The sequence below is a fragment of the Tachyglossus aculeatus genome, chromosome X4 (genome assembly GCF_015852505.1).
Source record: "Tachyglossus aculeatus isolate mTacAcu1 chromosome X4, mTacAcu1.pri, whole genome shotgun sequence".
Taxonomy (NCBI): Eukaryota; Metazoa; Chordata; class Mammalia; order Monotremata; family Tachyglossidae; genus Tachyglossus; species Tachyglossus aculeatus.
In genome coordinates this window covers 30,831,005-30,851,021 of record NC_052098.1, presented here as the reverse complement: position 1 = coordinate 30,851,021, position 20,017 = coordinate 30,831,005, and the positions used below count along the sequence as shown (strand labels likewise).

Genomic DNA, 20,017 nt, shown 5'->3' with positions numbered 1-20,017 from the left:
TAGTCCCAGTCCCACATTGGGCTCACAATCTAAGTAGAAAGGAGAACAGGAATTGAATTCCCATTTTGCAGATGAGAAAACTGAGATTAATTCAATGACCCTCCCAATGTCACAACGCAGGCAAGTGGTGGAGCTGGGATTAAAACCCAGGTCTCCTGAATCCCTGCTCTTTCCACTAGGAAAGTTGTCTCTCTCCATGCTTCACTGAACAGCAATGCTGGTTAGGTGTTTTTTTCCTTTAATACAAAATTTATGGTTTAACCACCACTATCACTACTGTCACTACACCTACTGCTAATACTAGATGATCCTTTCTCAGTTTGTTTCTCACAATATATGTACATACTAAAAAACTGAGACTGCATGGCCTAAATTTAGTATACAGGTGTATTTTGGGTTCTTCACACCCCAGAATATGTGAAATCTGGGGATGCGGTGTGCAATAATTGCTTAAGTACCTCAAGATTGTCATTGTCATACCTGTATATATATATATATATATATATATATGTTTGTACATATTTATTACTCTATTTATTTTACTTGTACATATTTATTCTATTTATTTTATTTTGTTAATATGTTTTGTTTTGTTGTCTGTCTCCCCATTCTAGATTGTGAGCCCGCTGTTGGGTAGGGACCATCTCTATATGTTGCCAACTTGTACTTCCCAAGCGCTTAGTACAGTGCTCTGCACACAGTAAGTTTTCAATAAATACGATTGAATGAATGAATACCTATCCTTCCTTTTGCAGTCGGGGCTACTTAAACCAACCTGACACCACTCTGCAGGTACAGAGCACAGCTGCCAGAACCTACCACGCAAATTGAGGGTGGAACACCTGACCACTGACGTCACGGACACCACGCCTACCCCTCCCATCACACTGCCGAATCACACCCCCCAGTCACATCCTACTCACAAAATGGCTGCCTTTTGTTGTTAGACAGTCAATTGTGTTTATTGAGTGCTCACTGTGTGCACAGCACTGTACTAAGCGTTTGGGAGAGAGTACAGTATAACAACATAACAGACACGTTCCCTACCCACAATGAGTTTACAATCTAGAGGAGGAGACAGACATTAATATAAATAAATACTTCCATGTTTGATGTTTGCAGCGTCCTATCTGGTTTTTACTTTTGCCTCTGGATTTCAATCCTTATGAAGGGTCTGTCTGCTCAAAAAGACCCACTCCTCTTTTTCTTAGGTTCCCTCATGCCCGCTCTCCAGATGGGCCAGTTTCCCCCTCCCCTGACAACTCCAGCCTGCAGTCGTGGGGGGCGGGGGCACAGACAGGAGGGAGAGCAAGGTTGAGTGTTCTGTACACGGTAAGCGCTCAGTAAATACGATCGAATGGATGAATGAATGAAAAGTTGATAGTTCCCTTCTAGACTGTGAGCCCGTTGTTGGGTAGGGACTGTCTCTATATGTTGCTAATGTTTACTTCCCAAGCTCTTAGTACAGTGTTCTGCACACAGTTAAGCACTCAATAAATACGATTGATTGATTGAATGAATGAATGAATAGTTTGGACATGTGCCAAGAAGCAGCCAAGAGGCTCACAATCCCGGCACTGGAAACTACCTGGCACGTCTAAACAAACGTCCCCTCTCCCAGGCCCATCGGCCCCAACGTGTTCTCATTCCTACTTAGACTGTTAAGTCCCATGAAAGAATGGGACAATAACCAACCTGATTATGTTGTATCTACAGCAGAGCTTGGTACAGGGCTTGGCCGATAGCAAGTGCCTAAAAAATGATCATTATTCAATATTATTCAATATTATCATTATTCCACTTAACTTCCCTCAAAAAAGTCCCATAGGAGTGAGTCTCCTCTTCCCTTCCTCTGAATGTAGGGCTAGTCAGCGTACCATCACAGATACATACCCAGCCCACTAGGAGCTCCCTCTCTGATGGGGGAGACAAACATAAATACATTTACAGCCAGAGAATTCAAAAATAAATAAATGAAGTAGATATTTGTGCACACAAATGCACACAGATAGAGGAAATAAAGGGTTTAATCTGGGAAGGCCCCTTGAAGGAGATGTAATTTTAGGAAAGTTTTTTTATTTTTGTCAGAAAACTTCCCCACAACATTTGCTGCTGGCCCGGCTCATCTCCTGGAACACCTTAGGTGCTTCTTTGGTCAGAAACCCTCACCACTGATGGCATAGCCTGAGCAGGATGAACTGGGACTAGAACCCAAGTCTCCCGATTCCCAGATGAATTCTCTTTCCACTGGACCACCAGCAGGTCTCATTCCATAATAAAGTCATTTGAAAAACGATTTCAGATCACTATGAATGAAGTCCTGTTATGGCCTGAAAATTGTTATTGGACATAAATCGGTGGCTGAAACAAAAGTAAACTATTCCTTCCAAATCCATGGCATCAGTTGATTCTTCCCTGGAACTTTTAAGAAATTTGATTGTGCAGGGCTGTGAAACTCTTATGGCAGGTTCAATAAAGGCTTATCCCTCTGTTCATACTTTACAATAATAATTATAACAAGAATTTGAATTTGTCTAGAATTATTATATTCTTCTCAAGCCTTTTCAAAATCATCATTGCCTTTTGTCCTCATCACTTCCTCTCCTTGGCATTATACTGAATGATAAAAACCAGAATTTGCTCCACAAGTCCACAAGGGAGAAATGAAAGAGCACTGACTGCATCTTCTCAATGAGGAAAATGAATGCAGAGATTGGGTGAGTTGCCCAGAGTTACCCAGCAGGTTGGGGGCAGAGTCTGGACTTGAACCCAGATCTTAATTAGAGGGTCAGTCTCTTATCATTAGTCTAGGCCATGCTGCTTAAATAACTGCTAGTTGAGTCCATCTTGTACTACCTTGGTTAGTCCCTAATCATGTGCCTAAAGATTTGTTTAATGTTTGCACATATAAGCACTCCCCCAAACCCATACCTTCCCAACCTCTTAAATGATCACAGTGTGAATTTGGACAGCTTAAACTTTCAAAATTCAGAGAATAGCCCTTACATATTTGATGGAAGAAAAGAAAAGAAGGATCTGCAAAATATCTGTCTCTAAAGGGTTTTCCTTTAAGGAAGATCTTCTGCTCTTTGGAAGATCTTACTGTAAAACCTTTTTATAACAAAGCCAAGGATTCGTTTAGAATGCAAAGTTATATTCAGAACTCCATATCTGCTTTTTGGATTATTGTGAACCCAACAAGTAAATTTTATTTTAGGCATATAGGTCCACAGGGAGCTAAAACATCCTTGTTCTTAACCTTTCCAAGTAAGAGGTTCGTATGAACATTCTTAATAAATCAATGCTATTTACTGAGTGCTTACTGGGTGCATAGTCCTGTACTAAGCACTTGGAAAAGTACAACACAATAGAGTTGGTAGACACGATCCCTGCCCATAAGGAGGTTGCATTCTATAGGGGGAGACAGATATTAAAATAAATTACAGATTAGAGGACTAGTAGAATTTGAGGATATGTACATATGTGCTCAACTCATTTTGCTCATTTAACCCACATATTCAGTCTGTCACCAAATCTTGCCGGTTTTACCTTCACAATGGTGTTAAAATAGGCCTTTTCCTCTCCATCCAAACTATTATTACGCTAATCCAAGCACTTATCCTATCTCACCTTGACCACTGCATCTGCCTCCCTTGCTGAACTCCCAACCTCCTGCCTCTCCCCACTCCAGACCACACTTCACTTTGCTGCCCAGATCATTTTTCTAAACAGAGGTCAGTCCATGTCTCCCCACTCCTCAAGAACCTCCAATTGTTGTCCATCCACCTCAAACAGATGCTACTTACCATTGGCTTTAAAGCACTTCATCAGATCGCCCCCTCCTACCTCACCTCACTGATCTCCTACTACGGCCCAGCCTGCACACTTGGCTCCTTTAGCACCAGTTTACTCACTGTGTCTCAATCTCATCTACCTCACCAATGACCCCATTCCCAAGTCCTCCCTCTAGCCTGGAACTCCCTCCCACTCCATACCACCACTCTGCCCAACTCAAAACCTTATTAAGGTCGTATCTCCTCCAAGAGGCCTTCCCCAATTAAGCCCTCTTTTCTTCAGTTCCCTCTCCTTTCTGCATCATCTACACACTTGGACCTGCGACCTTTGGCCTTTTGATATTTGCCCCACCTTCAACTCCACAACACTTATGTACATATCCATAAATTATTTATTATACATCATTAATTTATATTAATGTCTGTCTCTGCTTCAAGTCTCTAAACTCATTGTGGGCAGGGAATATATCTATCAACTCTGCTGCACTATACTCTCCCAAGGGCTTAGTACAGTGGTCTTCACATTGTAAGCACTTAATAATATCATTGATGATGATGATGACTATGGGGCAGGGTTGCATATCACAGTGTTTTAGGAACACATAGCCATAGTAGATGCATAGGGGAAGGCAGTCCAGGGAAATGAAGGCTCAATCAGGGAAGGCCTCTTGGGTGAAAAAATGATTTTAAGAACGTTTTGTAACTGGGGAGAGTTGTCTGTCAGATATGAAGGAGGATGGAGTTCCAAGCCCGAGAGGATGTGGGCAAGGGGTCAGTGACAGGATAGATGAGCTCAAGGTACAGAGAGTAGGCTGGTGAGTGCTTTGGGTAAGGTATATTGATACCACTTAATTGGTGGGAGTTAGATTTTATTTGGGAAGGACTTGCATATTCCTTTGGCTTTTAAATCAATTTTACTGAAAAAATATTCCATGACAAAAATAAAGGTATCAGATCCTCTCCCCCTCTACCAGATTGGAAATTGGTGGGTGCATTTTCCAGGAAATTCTTTTGCCCACCAAAACAGAAAATACTGCATCTGATATTCCCTGAAGTCCAGCCTCTTAAGCCTGTAGTGAAAATATTTTATCATCTATTTATTTCTCTTCTGGGTTTCTCTCTCCCCTCCTCTCTCTTTCACTGTCTCTCACAGAACACACATAACCATACACACACATACACATCTTCCTGCTTCCTTTCCTGCCATTCATTCCTCCTTTCATTGACCTCAATCCCTAGAAGCCCAAAGGGAAACCACTGTAAACATAAATCTGTTTAACTAGCTCTACACAGACCTCGGGTTTTGAAGAGAAATCGTATTCATGCCACAGAAGATTCTCTCCCATTTTGCTGTGAGACAATGCATCCCACCTGGATTACCCATCAGCCTCCTTGCTGACCTCTTGGCCTTCTGTTTCTGCCCACTCCAGTCCATACTTCACTCTACTGCCCGGCTCATTTTTCTACAAAAACGTTCAGAATATGTCACCCCACCTCCTCAAAAAAACTCCAGCGATTTCCCATCCACCTCTGTATTAAACAAAAACGCCCCACCATTGGCTTTAAGGCACTCCATCACCTCACCCCCTCCTATGTCACCTCACTTCTCTCCTGCTACAACCCTGCTCATACACTTTGCTCCTCTTGTGCTAACCTCCTCACTGTGCCTCGGTCTCGCCTGTCTTGCTAACGACCCCCAGCCCATGTTCTGCCTCTGGCCTGGAATGCTCTCCCCCCACTTCAAAGCCTTATTGACGGCACAGCTCCTCCAAGAGCCCTTCCCAGACTAAGCCCCATTTTTCTTCTCCCACTCCCTTCTGTGTTACCCTGACTTTTCCCTTTACTCTTCCCCCCTCTCAGCCCCACAGCACTTTTATGTACATATCTGTAATTTTATTTATTTGAATTGATGTCTGTCTCCCCCGCTCATTTTAGGCAGGGAATGTCACTGTTTATTGTTGTGTTGTACTTTTCCAAGTGCTTAGTTCAGTGCTCTGCACACAGTAAGTGCTCAATAAATACGACTGCATGAATCGATGGCATTTTCTCTTCTTGATCTAGAAGTTGCAGTAGGAGGAGCATTTGGGGGAGCACCCACTGGGTGTAATGCACTGTACAAGGTGTTTGGTAAATACGAAACAAAGAAATGAAATTTCCTGCCCACTAGGGGCCTTCTCTCCAATATGAGAGACAGGAATAAAATTATTTATAGAGTAATTGAAACAAATAATTGAATAAATGCATATACCTGAGGGCTGAGCATGAGAAATAAGGACATAAGTATGAAAGGTAGCTTATTAGTTTATATGACTTGGGAAGCTGGAAATTAATGAAGGAGGCTTGTTGGAGATGAGATTTTAGGAAGGATTTGACTATGGGGAGGGCTGCAGGCTGTCAGATGTGGGGAATAAGGGCTTTCCAAGCTGGAGAAATAGCATGAGTGAGTGAACAGAGGTGAGAGTGTCGAGAGCTAGGTACAGTTGGAAGGTTGGCTTGAGAGGATCTAAGAGGGTGGGTGGACAAAATGGGGGTAGTAAGTGAAGAGGATTGATATGCAGGTGGGATAGATTGGTAGAGAGCCTTGAAGCTGATTGGGAGGAGTAGATTGTAAAATGCTTGAGGGCATTGGATTGTGTCTCCTCTGTTGTACCTTCTCAAGTGCTTAATTCAGTACTCTGCCTACAATAAGCAGCCAATCGATGTCACAGATCGAATGATTGATTTTTAGCTGATGTGGAATGACACAGGGGGGAAATAGAGTGGTTGAGAAGCAGAGAAATTGAGAGAAGCTTCTGAAAGATAATACGTGTAGGAGCATGCAGTATAGACTGGAGAGGGCAGAGGCTGGAGGCAGGGAGACCAGTGAGCAGGCTGATAATAGAGTAGTTCAGCTGCGATATGACCAGAGCTTGTACATGAATGGTAACTGTTTGAATGGAGAGGAAGGGGTGGATGCGAGAGTTGTTGTGTAGGACGATCTTCCAGTACTGGGTGGTAGATCAAATGGGACAGGGGAAGAGTCAAGGATGTAGTCAAGGTTGCAGGTTTCAGTAGAGGGAGGATGGTAGTGTTATTACCTGAGGCAAGAAGCTGGGAAATGGAGTCGTTTTAGGAGGGAAGACGAATAGCTTAATTTTAGACGTGTGCCCATAATTTTTGAGGTGCCAATAGGACATGCAAGTAGGGGTGTACTGAAGGTGAGAGGAGATGGGGGCATTGTAAGCCAGACGAGAAGTCAGAGCAAGAGAGATAGATTTGAGGTAGATTTAGGAGGGAAGATGAGTAGTCTAATTTTAGTTTTGTTAAGTTTGAGGTGCCCAAAGGACATGCAGGTGGCAAGAGGGGATGGGGGCTTTGAAGGTCAGAGGAGAGGTAAACTTTAGAATCATCTGCATGGAGAAGAAAGTAGAAGCCATATGAGTGAGAGAGACTGAGAGCATGAGTATAAGGGGAGAAGATTAGGTTACACAAAACAGAACTGCATGGGACACACAAAATTGGGTAATGCGTCACTGCTCATCAGAAGGGATATAACTCATGCTTTTACATGAAAGCGGTGCAGCCCACCTGGACAGAGAGATGGCAACAGACCCCCTACTAGGTCTGAAATCTAAAGTGTAGAATAAGCACTAGTCCCACCAGCTCATGACCCACCCACCTCCCCTCCCGAAGCCATTTGGACGGGTGCAGGGGTGACTGTCACCTCAAAACCCCCTCCCCCGCCCCCTCTGTCTCCCCCGCACACAGCCTATGGAAAAGTCCGGCGATTTGATAATATAAAGTTTGCAGAGAACAGGTCTGGTGATTCTATAAAGTGCCACTGAATAATAAGATCACCTCGAAGGATTAAGCTTCATCAATTAATTACTGTTAATACATTAACACTTTGTAGAAAAAAGTACACCTTGGAATCCTTCCCTGCTGCTTCCCCTCCTTCGGTTCTCTCTTACACATTGTACGTCACAAACACCTCTTTCCCGCGTCCCTGAATTCCGCGTGCGGTTTGGTGGTCCAGATCCTCGTCGCCGCGGGATTGGCTGTTCCGGATTCGAGGCGTTTAGAGGCAGCGCCTCAAGTGGTAGGAAAACTGCTTTGAACCGTTGATCTTTGCTCTAAATCTCTCACACAGAGGACCGACCAGAGAGGTTCTTCTCCAGAAAGCCCACCCGGGCGCCGGCCGCGGTGGGGCCCGGCCTCGCCCCGCGTTGAACGCACGGGCCCTCGGGCCCTCAGGGCGGCCTGGATCTGCCCCTCTAGTACCCGCTCGCGCCGGGCCGCCACGAAGATCCTTTACCTCAGGAGAGGCGGATCCCGGGCTTTCGCCCCGTCCCCCTGACCAAGGTTCCCCCGAACTGCGGGAGGCCCTAACACACCCCTCTCTCCCCGGACCCCGGGATGGTCGCCATTTAGCCGTTATCTCGGGGGGGGGGGGGGGACACCACCATGCTATTTCTCTAAAGTATTTTCCAAATCAGAGAGAGAACGGCCTTCTCCTCCTCTCCTTCCTCCTTCTCCTGAACTGGTGCCCTGGGTGAGTCCCTCTGTTCACTTTTATTGAGTTGGAATCCCAAACTGGACTTTCTCCCTCTCGCCTATCTCAGCTAAGGCTCCGGGAATCCGAAAATGTCTGACGAGCAGGTGCCTGAATCCATGGACAGCCGAAGGGGTAGGAGACTAGAGGAAATTTCGAGCAGGACCAGAGTTGGAATGACTAAGAAGATGCTCCAGGTGAAGGGCCCCCGGGAGGTAAGCTAAATCAGGGTCTGAGCAAAGAGTCTGGTCCTTCAGGACCTCAGATCCAGGGAAGATGGAGCCATACATATCTAGGTCCTGAGGGCATGGCATTAGGGGGTCAGAGCCTCGGGAACTTGGCCTGGATGCAACGGGTGCAGTTGCCGTTAGAGATGCTTTCTGGTTTTCCAGGTAAAGAGGCAGGAATAAGGGTTTTTGCCACGCCCCTCCTCATGGTCTCTGTGAAAGGCCTCCCACTCCCCACATTCCCCACCCAAAGTCCCCTGGTTTGGTGTCGGCTGAATGAGGCCAGGAGAGGCACAGGATTAAGTGGGAACTGGTGCAGAGGAGAAGAAGGAAGGTTGTAACGACCCGAGGCCTGACACTTCAGCACCACTCCGTTGTTTAGATTGAAATAGAGGGTTCTCTTTACCTGGCCAAGTCTCATCCCCTGTCAGGGGGCGGAGTGACTTTGGCTGCAATTCTAAATTGAATGAAATGAATGTGCCCCTTCCTTCCTGTCCGGCCCCTCCCTAGATTTCATGGACCCCCCCCCCCCCACAGGTGCAATGGGTTTGTCCCCTTCTTCCCCAACCATTCCCCTCGATTCTTGGGATCTACTATTGTGATGTTTTGTCGTTGCTGACAACAATGGTGATGACAAGCTTGCCATTCAGAATACGACGGAGGCTCGGATGACTTCAAGTATGGAATCCCACCAGAAAAGGCGAAAGGATTTGCCAGAGGTTCTGCAGATGAGGATCACAAGGAGTCGATCAAATACAGAAACATCAAGGGAAAATGGTCTGTCCTGAAGAATTTCTATCCCTGATTTTCTGAACTGGGGGAAATCTGACGGGGCGCCGGGGTGGGGGGTTGGAGGGGAGGAGGGAATGGAGAAAGGCATCCTTTTCTTCACTTTCCAGATTTTGTGCCTGGTTCTAATGGCCGGTGGTAGGGTTGTGCTTTAGGGAAAATGAATTTAGGCTGAAGCTCTTCAAGCTGAGCTTGGCTCAGGATGGGTTAGATGAGGAGAGTTCTGTCCTGCCGAGAGACAAAACTGCTTGGGATTCAAGAGGGCTGGGAAAGTCGAGAACGGGAGTGTGGTTTGTAGATCCCTGACCTGGAAAGAGGAGGCCCTTAGGCTAGGGAGGTGAATTTAAGACCCGACTGGAAGTACCCACAGCAAAAAGGCTGGGGACATCACGGTCCTAACCTACTTTCATCAAGCTGTTTGAGCTGCGTTTGGGGGCCCCTGGAGTTTTGGATTATCTGATCTGACCTGGCAGAGTCTAACGAGGAGTCTTCCATCCCAGAGCGAGGTAGAGAGCAGCCCAAGGTCCGTGATTTCAACCTGAGGAAGCAGGAAAGGAAAATATATACTGAGGACTATGAACCCGAGGAAGACGACTATTTGTGTGAGTGACTGTCCTGCTGAGCACTTTCCCCCTCCTCGGCCCGAAACACTCCCCAACAACTTTCCCAGTCTCTTCATTCACCCTCTGCCCAGGCCAGCAAACGGTCTCAAGAAACTGTCCTTCCTTAACTCTCTAGCAAACGCCCTACTTCCCTGCCCTTAAAGCCTGGAAATCTCCCTCTCCCCATCGTCACCTACCAAAACCAATTTATCCTGAGTCAGAGCTCTGCTTTCTCCACAGTCTGTGAGGAGTGCCAGTTACATTTCCTGGAAAAATGTTCAGTGCACGGCCCCCCCCATATTTATCAAAGACTCTGCGGCCGAAAGGTATCAAATAAATCGTTCTTTGGTCACCTTACCCCCCGGGCTGCAGATCAAGACGTCCGGCATCCCCAATGCCGGGCTTGGCGTGTGGAATCAAGCCACAACCTTGTCTCGGGGGCTGCACTTCGGGCCATACATGGGAACAAAGACATACAGTGAGAAGGAGTCCTACAGCGGATACGCTTGGATGGTGAGTTCTACACGCTCCGCGTTTTACAACGATCTTAACCCCGTAAATCTGCCTCCGGGCAGCCCTAACTCAGGGCTCTGCTCCCAGCAGCAGCTGGGTTATGAGTGTGCAAGTAGCTGTCCTTGATTGGAGTAAAAACAGAGGGTGTTTGGGGAAGAGTACTGGGTATTTAAATGTATGTATGGCAGTAGCACGGGGACATCTCCCCTTGCCCTCATCAGTCCATCAACTCTGACCCCTTGATTTCCCTCAGTCCCGCGCAAGAGGCGATGAGCTGGTATCCCGTTGATTTTCCAGAGATGTGTGTCCTTCACCATGGGAGACCCTGCCTGTACCCCCGAGGGTACTACTCCTTGTTACGGGGGTTCCAAGTCACAGATGAGGGTACAGAGGGGCTGGAAGACCCACGGGCTTCCCCCCACCCCACGTCCCCCCGGAACCGGGCAGAGGCAAAGAATGAAAATTTATCTTCCCTTGGGCTCGTTTTCCATTCACGGGGATCTGAGTCCTGAACCTGGGTCCCTTCCAATGGTTGTTGAGAGAGTTGTGGGTTGAGAACGGGGAGCGGGAGAGGGAAGGGATTGGGAGGTGGCCCCAGGCGTTTGGAACCGTTTAGTTCAGGATGTGCTTCCTGGGTCCCCAAAGGGGGGACGCGGATGGAACGAGATGCTGTCCCCGTGATGGCACACATGCATCCATGAGCACCAACTATGTGTGCCATTACGTGCCACGGGAGGACTCCTACGGGAAGATGCTGTCAGCAGGTTCTTCCTGTTTTGGCCGGCAGTGCTGGGCTGTTATACCAGAAGGGTAAAGGGGCCATGCCCTCGTGTCTCCCTCTGCCTCCTAAACTGCAGATCGTCAGAGGCAAAAACTATGAGTACGTGGATGGGAAGAACACATCTTTTTCCAACTGGATGAGGTGAGAATAGGTTTAATCGGTGCAGACAGGTCAGTAAAAATGCGTTATCCTCAGTCCCAGAACAAATTTTTGCGAGCCTTTCAGCCGTACCCTGAAATTCGTTCCTAATTTAAGCAACTCTTCTTCATTGTTTCAATAAAGCCAACAGCAATCGATCAGTGATATTTATTGAGCGACTACTATGTGCAGAGCACTGTACTAAGCGCTATAGAGAACACAATATAACAGAGTTGGTAGACACACTCCCTCCCCAAAGGAGTAGTTAGAAGATAATAATAATAATAATAATAATCATCATCATCATCATCATCATCATCATCATCATCATGGCATTTGTTAAGCGCTTACTATGTGCAAAGCACTGTTCTAAGCGCTGGGGAGGATACAAGGTGATCAGGTTGTCCCACGTGGGGCTCACAGTCTTCATCCCCATTTTACAGATTGGGTAACTGAGGCACAGAGAAGTCAAGTTACTTGCCCAAAGTCACACAGCTGACAATTGGTGGAGCCGGGATTTAAACCCATGACCTCTGTCTCCCAAGCCCGTGCTCTTTCCACTGAGCCATGCTGCATGGCGTAAATGGTTAGAGCATGGTTCTGGGAGTCAGACAGTCAGGGGTTCTAATCCTGGCTCCACCACTTGTCTTCTGTGTGGCCTTGGGCAAACCACTTCACTTCTCGGTGCCTCAGTTACCTCATCTGTAAAGTGGGGATGAAAACTGTGAGCCCTATGTGGAACAGAGACTGTGTCCAACCTGATTTGCTTATATCCATCTCAGCGCTTAGTACAATGCCTGGCACGTGGTAAGCGTTTAGCAAATACCATAATTATTATTATTATTATCAAAGGGGGAGACAGATATTCAGATGAATTAGGGATATATACATAAATGCTGCTTTTCTGGTGGGATGAGCAATCAAGGTCTTAAAAGAGTACAATTCCAAGTGCAAGGGCGACGCAGAATTTAAAGGGTGTAGGGAGCAGACAAAATGGGGGATTGCAGTACCGACACCCTCGCCTCGTCTTCCCTAATGCCCCTTCCTTCTTCCTTGTCTTCCTTTCCTGGTGTCTTGCTGATGGGGCTAATGTTAGCAGTAGGTCGGTATCACGGGAGAACTATTCTATTCCTTTTTAATCCCCCCCACAACCATTCCCGGGCCTGTCGTGGTCCAGCTCTAATGCGCCCTCCCCCATTCCGTCCCTCCCCCTCTTGCGAATCCAGTCAATCAATCAGTGGCATTTATTGAACGCTTACTATGTGCAGAGCACTGTGCTGAGAGTTTAGGAGAGTACAGTACAACAGAAATAGTAGGCACGTTCCCTGCCCTTAATGAATTTTCAAAATATTGGCAGACAGCAGCTACTACACAGTAGCGTATCGGGCCCCCTTCCCATCCCAGAACAGCTCTGCAAACTGCTTCAGCCCAGTCTGGGGTGTCTACTCAACTGTTCCCTGATTGGGACTCCAGACCCGTATGGAAGTGCTTACGGCAACTGATTCCTGGGTCGCCCTCAAGGCGATCTGCTTGGCGTTAGGCTCTGCTCTTTCTCCTCCTACCCAACCCCTTCCTAACGTAGTACCGTTACTGGTTAAGTGTTTACTATCTGTGAAGCACCCTGCCAAGTGCTTGCTCAACTCATTCCTAGGTAAACACATTGGACCAGGTCTGTTGCATTTGGAGATCACAATCTAAATGAGGGTAATCAGCCAGAACAATAACAATGAGAAGCAGCGATCATTACCAAATGAACGATCTAAGAAGACGATGCAAAACGAAGCGGTTAACCATGGTTCTCTGAGGGACTGGTCCTCACACTCCTCAAGGCCCCAGGCTCTTGGTTCCTTGCTGCTATTCCACACCCTCCCCCATTTACTATGGGCCATATTTTAAACACTTTGGTCAGTACGGCTGGTATTTGCAAGTGCATTAACGTAGCTATATTGTTCACCTATAATTGAGTAATTTGTTATTTCGAGTGAAATAGGGCATCTAGCTTTGATTTGAGAACGAACCCACCATTTATGAACTATCATTCATTTATAAATCAGTGTAATTTATTGAGCGCTCAGTGCTTGCAGAGCACTGTACTAAGTACTTGGGAGATTTCAATATCTTGGGGAAAAACGGTTCTGACAGAACTTTTCAATCGAAGACTCCGTTTACCGGGACCAATAATATCAGGAGGCCGAGGTCTTCCTGGCAATGAAATACGTCAATAATGATGTGGTTTTATTCGAAATGCCAATGACATACCAGCTGGACTTTAAGGTGATGGTCCGTATTGAACTTGCTTATATACCTCCTTCTCTAAACTCACACTTATTCACTTACCCCAGTGAATTTACGCTTTTCTTCCTGCTCTTAGCATAGCATTTCTAGCATGTTTGATGGTTTCTGGAAGTTGATTATTCCCCAGTCTCTCCATTTCAAAAATTTAAATCAGTTCGGCTCTGAAGAACATCATTGAGCTTAATTCTGTGGACTTGCATGCACTGTGAGCCCATGTGGGATAGGGACTGCGTCTGTTCTGATTGTACTGTATCCATCCTAGCGCTTGGCACAAAGTAAGTGCTTAACGACTACCACAATTCTTTTCTTACCTCTACCCTGCCAACTCCCTCTGGTCCTGGTTACCTCAGTAAGCATTTCTTGTTAGACTATCATTTTCCCCTTCTTCAAAACCTTCCTAACATCATATTTCCCCTAGGAAGCCTTCCCTGACTAATTTCTCAACTCCCCACCCTATTCTCCTTCCTTTCAGCGTCGCCTATGCGCTTTCATCCATACACTCTAGAAACTGGATATTCTACTCATCTCCACTCCCAGATCGCTTATGTACAATGTACTCGTACTCTGGTGCTTCCCCTAAATGTAATTTATAATATCGTCGTCTACCCCACTAGATTATAAACTCCTTGTGGGCAGGGATCGCATCTACCAACTCCATTGTTCTCTCCCATGCATTCAATAGTTTTCTGCAAAAGTAAGCGCTCAATAAGTATCATTGATTGATAGGTATGTGAATTGTGCTCGGAATGACGAAGAGCAGAATTTAATGGCGATTCAGTTCCGCGGAGAGATCTACTATCGTACCCGCCGTGTGATTCCACCTGGTCAAGAGTTGCTGGTGTGGTACGGGGAAGAATATGGCCGTAATCTGGGACTCCTCCCATACAATCAGAACCCGGAGCCAGGTAACCACCGGAGGCCTGGGAGTAGAGATGAACGTTCGTGGGGCCCAGGTTGGAACTCCGATGATGATGGGAGGAGGGACGGGATGTCAGCCCTGTCAGCCGGGATCGCCTCGGCTAACGCTTAGTGTTGAGTCTGATCGTCCTGCAAAACTGAACCCGCACCCTCCTTGGCAGAAGCATCTCGCCGACACCCCCCAATCTCGCTCCCTCCACCCTGGCCAAGGGAACGAGAGGAGGGGCTGGGTGAGACTGACAGGGCAGCAAGGTGTGTGGGTGGGGTCCCCAACCCTTTCCTCCCCCCATTTCCATGAGTGCTGTGGGCCAGAGACGTGGTCTCTTGGGGGCAGGAACCCCTGCACCCCATCACTATGGCTCAGCGTCCGGGTCTTGGACTCGCGCTGAACATCTTCTCTGCGGGTCTTGGACTTACAGAGAAGGGCTCATTCTACTGTCCTGGTGGGGCGCGGCAGGACCGGCCAGCAGGGATAAAGGGGTCAGGGAAGACTCAGGGAAGGGGGGCTGTATAGAAAGCAGGAAACCGGTGACTGCTTTGACCACGTCATGGGACTCTGATGGGTGGGAGAGAGCGGCAGATAAGGTGACGGTTTTTCTCCCCTCAGGGCCAAGGCCTCATTTTTCTGGAAGTTCTTTCGCACCATCATCGAGAGGTAGCGTAGTCAAGCCGCGTGTCCGGAGCAGGCGTCCCTCGGCTGCCCTCCGGACTACCAGAAAAAGGCGAAGCTCCGCCCGTGACTTCCCGCCGACACACGAGGACACTGCGGCTCGCCAAGATGAACGGCAGGATCCAGATCGTAGCCGGGTGAAGCAGGGAGGACTCAGAAAAAGTGAACGGATAGAGAGGGCCAAGGCTTTGGGAGGAGAGAAAGCTTTGGGGAGATTGCCCCCCGCACGCCAGGGAGGACTCTCGGATGAAACAGAGAAAGAGAGAAAGGAGAGTGAGCAAGAGCAAGTCAGGCAGGCGTCGGGTCTGAGCGAGGCCCAGGAGGGGTGTGCAGAAAGGAGCGCCTCTCCGCGGAGGCACTGCTGCGATGTCTGCCACAAGACTTTCAAGCATTTAACTCACGTGAGGCAACACAAGAGGATACACACCGGGGAGAAGACATTGGTGTGCAAAGTTTGTAAGAGAGCGTTTAGCGACCCATCCAACCTGAATAGGCACTTCCGGATACACACAGGGGTGAGGCCATACGTTTGCTCACTGTGTGGGAAAGCTTTTGGTGACCCATCCAACTTGAGGAGGCACGCTTTTACCCATAGTGGGGAGAAGCCATTTTTGTGCACGGACTGTGGGAAGAAATTCTGCCGAAAGGATCATCTGAATGAACATCGCGCGAAACACGCAGGAGACAATAGACTCCAAATACACAGGCAACAGGCAATTTGAGTGCCGCCATTATGGAAAAGAGCTTCTGGTGCATATCAACCAAAAACTACCAAATACACAAGGAAGTGACCATCTACATTAAGAACTAAGCTAAATAACCCTGACTATTATTCTTGCCTTATGGGAACCAGAGAAAAAGGTTAATAAAGAGAATCTACCAAAGAAATTTAGATGCAGTTTATTCCATAGATTAATAACCACCATAAATAACACTCACCCACAGATACATTTACGGTCGACCTGCAAAGAATAGAAAACTGATACGATGGAACTACACGACTAAAATGAAAGAAAAATAAGCGCTGCAGAATGAGCAGGTTCAAACATCTAAGTGGGAAAAAATATTCTTCAAAGCATAACCTTTAACGTTTACTAAGTAAAAGAAGCATTATGAGAGGCGATAATTTCATGCATGAGAGAAAAACAAGAACATTTAGCAGAAGTATTAATTTAAAAAGTCGTTTAATGTTAGTATTAATATATATTGTAAGTTTCTAAAGGGTACTGTTTTGCAAAGCAGAATGATGTGTAAAAATGTTGCAAGGTATTCATAGTTATATTTTAGATCTAAACTGTGGGAGCAGAAGATGGAGGAAACATAATGAATTTGTCTCATTTGTAAAACTTTTCTATAAGGACTACCAAATGGGACCTTAATATGGATTTTCAGTTGTCTCAGCTCAGATAACCTGATGTCCAATGGAATGTACTGAAAATAAATGAAGGCCTAAGAAGAAGAAGAAGAAATGTGGTGCTTATGGTGTGCCAAGCACTGTACCAAATGCTGGGAGAGGTAAAAGATAATCAGGTCAGGCAGAGTCCCAGTTCCACATGGAGCTCATGGTCTAAGTAGGAGGGAGAACAAGTACTGGATTCCCATTTCATAGGAGGCCTGGAGAATTTAAGTGACTTACTTGCCCAAGATCACAGAGCAGGCAAATGGTGGAACTGGGATTAGAACCCAGGATCCCTGACTCCCTGCTCTTTCCCTAAGGTCAATTATCGCCCTATGTGTTTTAATGAACAGGTACTCTGCTTAGTTTTCCAGCTGGGTAACTTCTCGGTTCATTTCACCCATTGTCCTAGTACAGTGCATTGTGTAGTAAGTACTACTGTTATTTCTATTACTACTACTAATACTACTATTATTACCACTAGTACTGCTAGTACTAGATCATTCTTTCTCAGTTCGTTTGATATGATATATCATCATCATCAATCGTATTTATTGAGCGCTTACTATGTGCAGAGTACTGTACTAAGCGCTTGGGAAGTACAAATTGGCAACATATAGAGACAGTCCCTACCCAACAGTGGGCTCACAGTCTAAAAGGGGGAGACAGAGAACAAAACCAAACATACTAACAAAATAAAATAAATAGAATAGATATGTACAAATAAAATAAATAAATAAATAGAGTAAAAAAAATATGTACAAACATATATACATATATACAGGTGCTGTGGGGAAGGGAAGGAGGTAAGATGGGGGGATGGAAAGGGGGACGAGGGGGAGAGGAAGGAAGGGGCTCAGTCTGGGAAGGCCTCCTGGAGGAGGTGAGCTCTCAGCAGGGCCTTGAAGGGAGGAAGAGAGCTAGCTTGGCAGATGGGCAGAGGGAGGGCATTCCAGGCCCGGGGGATGACGTGGCCCGGGGGTCGATGGCGGGACAGGCGAGAGCGAGGTACGGTGAGGAGATCAGCGGTGGAGGAGCGGAGGGTGTGGACTGGGCTGTAGAAGGAGAGAAGGGAGGTGAGCTAGGAGGGGGCGAGGTGATGGAGAGCCTTGAAGCCCAGGGTGAGGAGTTTCTGCCTGATGCGCAGATTGATTGGTAGCCATGCTTAAGACTGGCGCCTGCCTGGCCTAAATTTAGGTCATCGGGAAGAGGTTCAAACAGTTATCTCACTTGAAACAGCACAAGAGGACACACATAGGGGAGAGGCCATTGGTGTTCAAAGTTTGTGGGAAGGCGTTTAGCGACCCATCAAACCTGTATGGTTTTTCCAGGAAACACACAGAGTGAGACTGAATATGTGCAAACTTTGAGGGCATTTAGCGACCCATCCCCCCCTCAGGGTCGCACCTGGAGAGTTTCCAGTACTCTACCAGTCTCGATTACAGGAGGGAGAGTCAAGCAGAGGCACACCCATTCCATTCGTAGCTTGGCCAGTGGCTAGCGAGTAGAAGGCAATCTGTTACAAGTCAAAACTCACCTATGCCGGGCAGCAGTGGCATGGGAGAGAGTCGAGGGTGGAGACTCAAGTTTACTGCGCGGAAGGAGGAAGTGGTAAACCACTTCCGTATTTTTACCAAGAAAACTCTATGGATCCACTACCAGAACGATTGCAGATGGAGGTGGGGCGTTCTGGGAGAGATATGTCCACGGTGTCGCTAAGGATCAGAGACGACTTGAAGGCATAAAACAAGACAAGCGACCCATCAGACTTGAATTGGCACTCCTGGAAACATACAGTTAAATGGCTAGTCATGTGCGTGGCCTGTGGGAGGAGATCCAACCCAAAGGATACTGAGTCAATATCTTTCGAAACACACAGGGAAGCCAATTAAGTGCCGATTTTGTGGGAAACAATTCCGGTGTGTATCATTTATTCATTGAAGGAGGAAAAAAGAAGCTAAATATAAGACCTGGATGATGTGAAAATTGAATCATCAGCCTCACAGGAATGGCTAGTTGTTCATTCTAGATGGCAGGCGGATTGACAGCCAACTTGCCCAGCTCAGCCTTCATTAGAAGTGGATTTGGGCATTCAGAGAAGGGAAGTGGTTCAGCCACACCATATACCTCCTCCTCTGCCGACACTTCCCTCCACAGCAGAGAGTCATATATTAAGCCATGATGATGATGTGTCATGCTCCGTTGGGGTTCTTATTATTAGCTGGGCATTTACAAATAGAGATATTGGGCATCAAGGAATGTGGGGACATACCAGGAGTAGACAGGGGATAGACTAGCTGAAAATCTGATTGCCTGGTATAAAATATAAAATATTTCTAGAGAGGTGATGGTGTGGTTTATTAGCACCCTACCCTTCTTTTCCTAGCCATCTTATTAATTAAAAAAAACAAGTAATCTCAATCTATAATGCCCCTGGAGCTGTAATATTCGCTGGGAGACCCACTGGAGTTCTGCTCCCTTTCCCACTGTGAGATCATCATCAATGGCATTTATTGAGCCCTTACTATGTCCATAACACTGTACTAAGCGTTTGGGAGAGTACAACAGAGATGGCAGACATGTTCTCTGCCCACAACGAGCTTATCAAACCATCAATAAAAGGAGAAACACACTTCATCTTTCCCCCCCCAGACTTTAAGTATTTGCTGTTTCGTGAAGGGTGGAGCCCCTTGACTTATTTTCTAGCCAGCTTAATGAAAGCAGAACTCCCGCTCTCTAAGATAGTTGAGAGCCAGCTTGAGAGGGTTAAAGAAGGGGTCACTTAAAAACACCTGGAGCGATCAAAGGTTGCACAGCTTTACTGATTCTTAGGTGGCTGAAAACGCTTATGAAGAAAGATAGAACTCCGAGAAGAGAAAAATCAAGTCTATTCATAAAATAAGAAATGGAAATATTAGTTAAAATGACCTATTGCTCGATGCCATCATTCTTCCAGGGCACTGCTGAAATGCTGTACTTAGTCATCTAGGATCTGTCTGCCCTGAACAACCTTGGGAAACTGGCTAATGAAATACTGGGTCTCCTGTTACCTCAGCCCCTCTGCATCCAAAACAGTGTAGGCCTTATATAGCCCCATCCTTCAAAGTAACAAAGCACCTGCTGTGGGGACAGATGGAGTCTCCTATCCGGAATGAAGGAAGAGCTTTGGTTCAGTGATTTCAGAACCAAGAACCTGTGCTGAGGAATTATTGATTATAGTGCTGGTTAAAGAAAGAGAGACAAGGAGGCAAAAAAGAAAACAATAATACATAATGAGAAAACTATATCTAAATCTACAGCTATGTCTGCAACTAGTTCATTTAGTTTCAGGTGTGTGTTCATTCTGGAAGCAAAGTTATTAGC

General features: G+C 46.5%; 1 protein-coding gene and 1 non-coding gene across 2 annotated transcripts; both read left to right on the top strand.

Moving 5' to 3' along the window:
* Positions 1–7,836: 7,836 nt before the first annotated feature.
* LOC119948108 (histone-lysine N-methyltransferase PRDM9-like) lies at positions 7,837–16,133 on the top strand. The gene is given in 10 exon segments (XM_038769991.1): positions 7,837–7,872; positions 8,396–8,540; positions 9,203–9,329; positions 9,842–9,943; positions 10,184–10,233; positions 10,235–10,456; positions 11,314–11,378; positions 14,397–14,575; positions 15,196–15,945; positions 15,948–16,133. Coding segments are annotated over 9 exon segments (1,740 nt in total). The 5' UTR covers positions 7,837–7,872; positions 8,396–8,417; the 3' UTR covers positions 16,070–16,133.
* A 1,910-nt stretch (positions 16,134–18,043) lies between these two features.
* On the top strand, positions 18,044–18,181 carry LOC119948466. Its single transcript, XR_005456859.1, has one exon. It is a non-coding gene; the product is annotated as a small nucleolar RNA SNORA7 (small nucleolar RNA).
* The last annotated feature ends 1,836 nt before the right edge of the window (positions 18,182–20,017 follow it).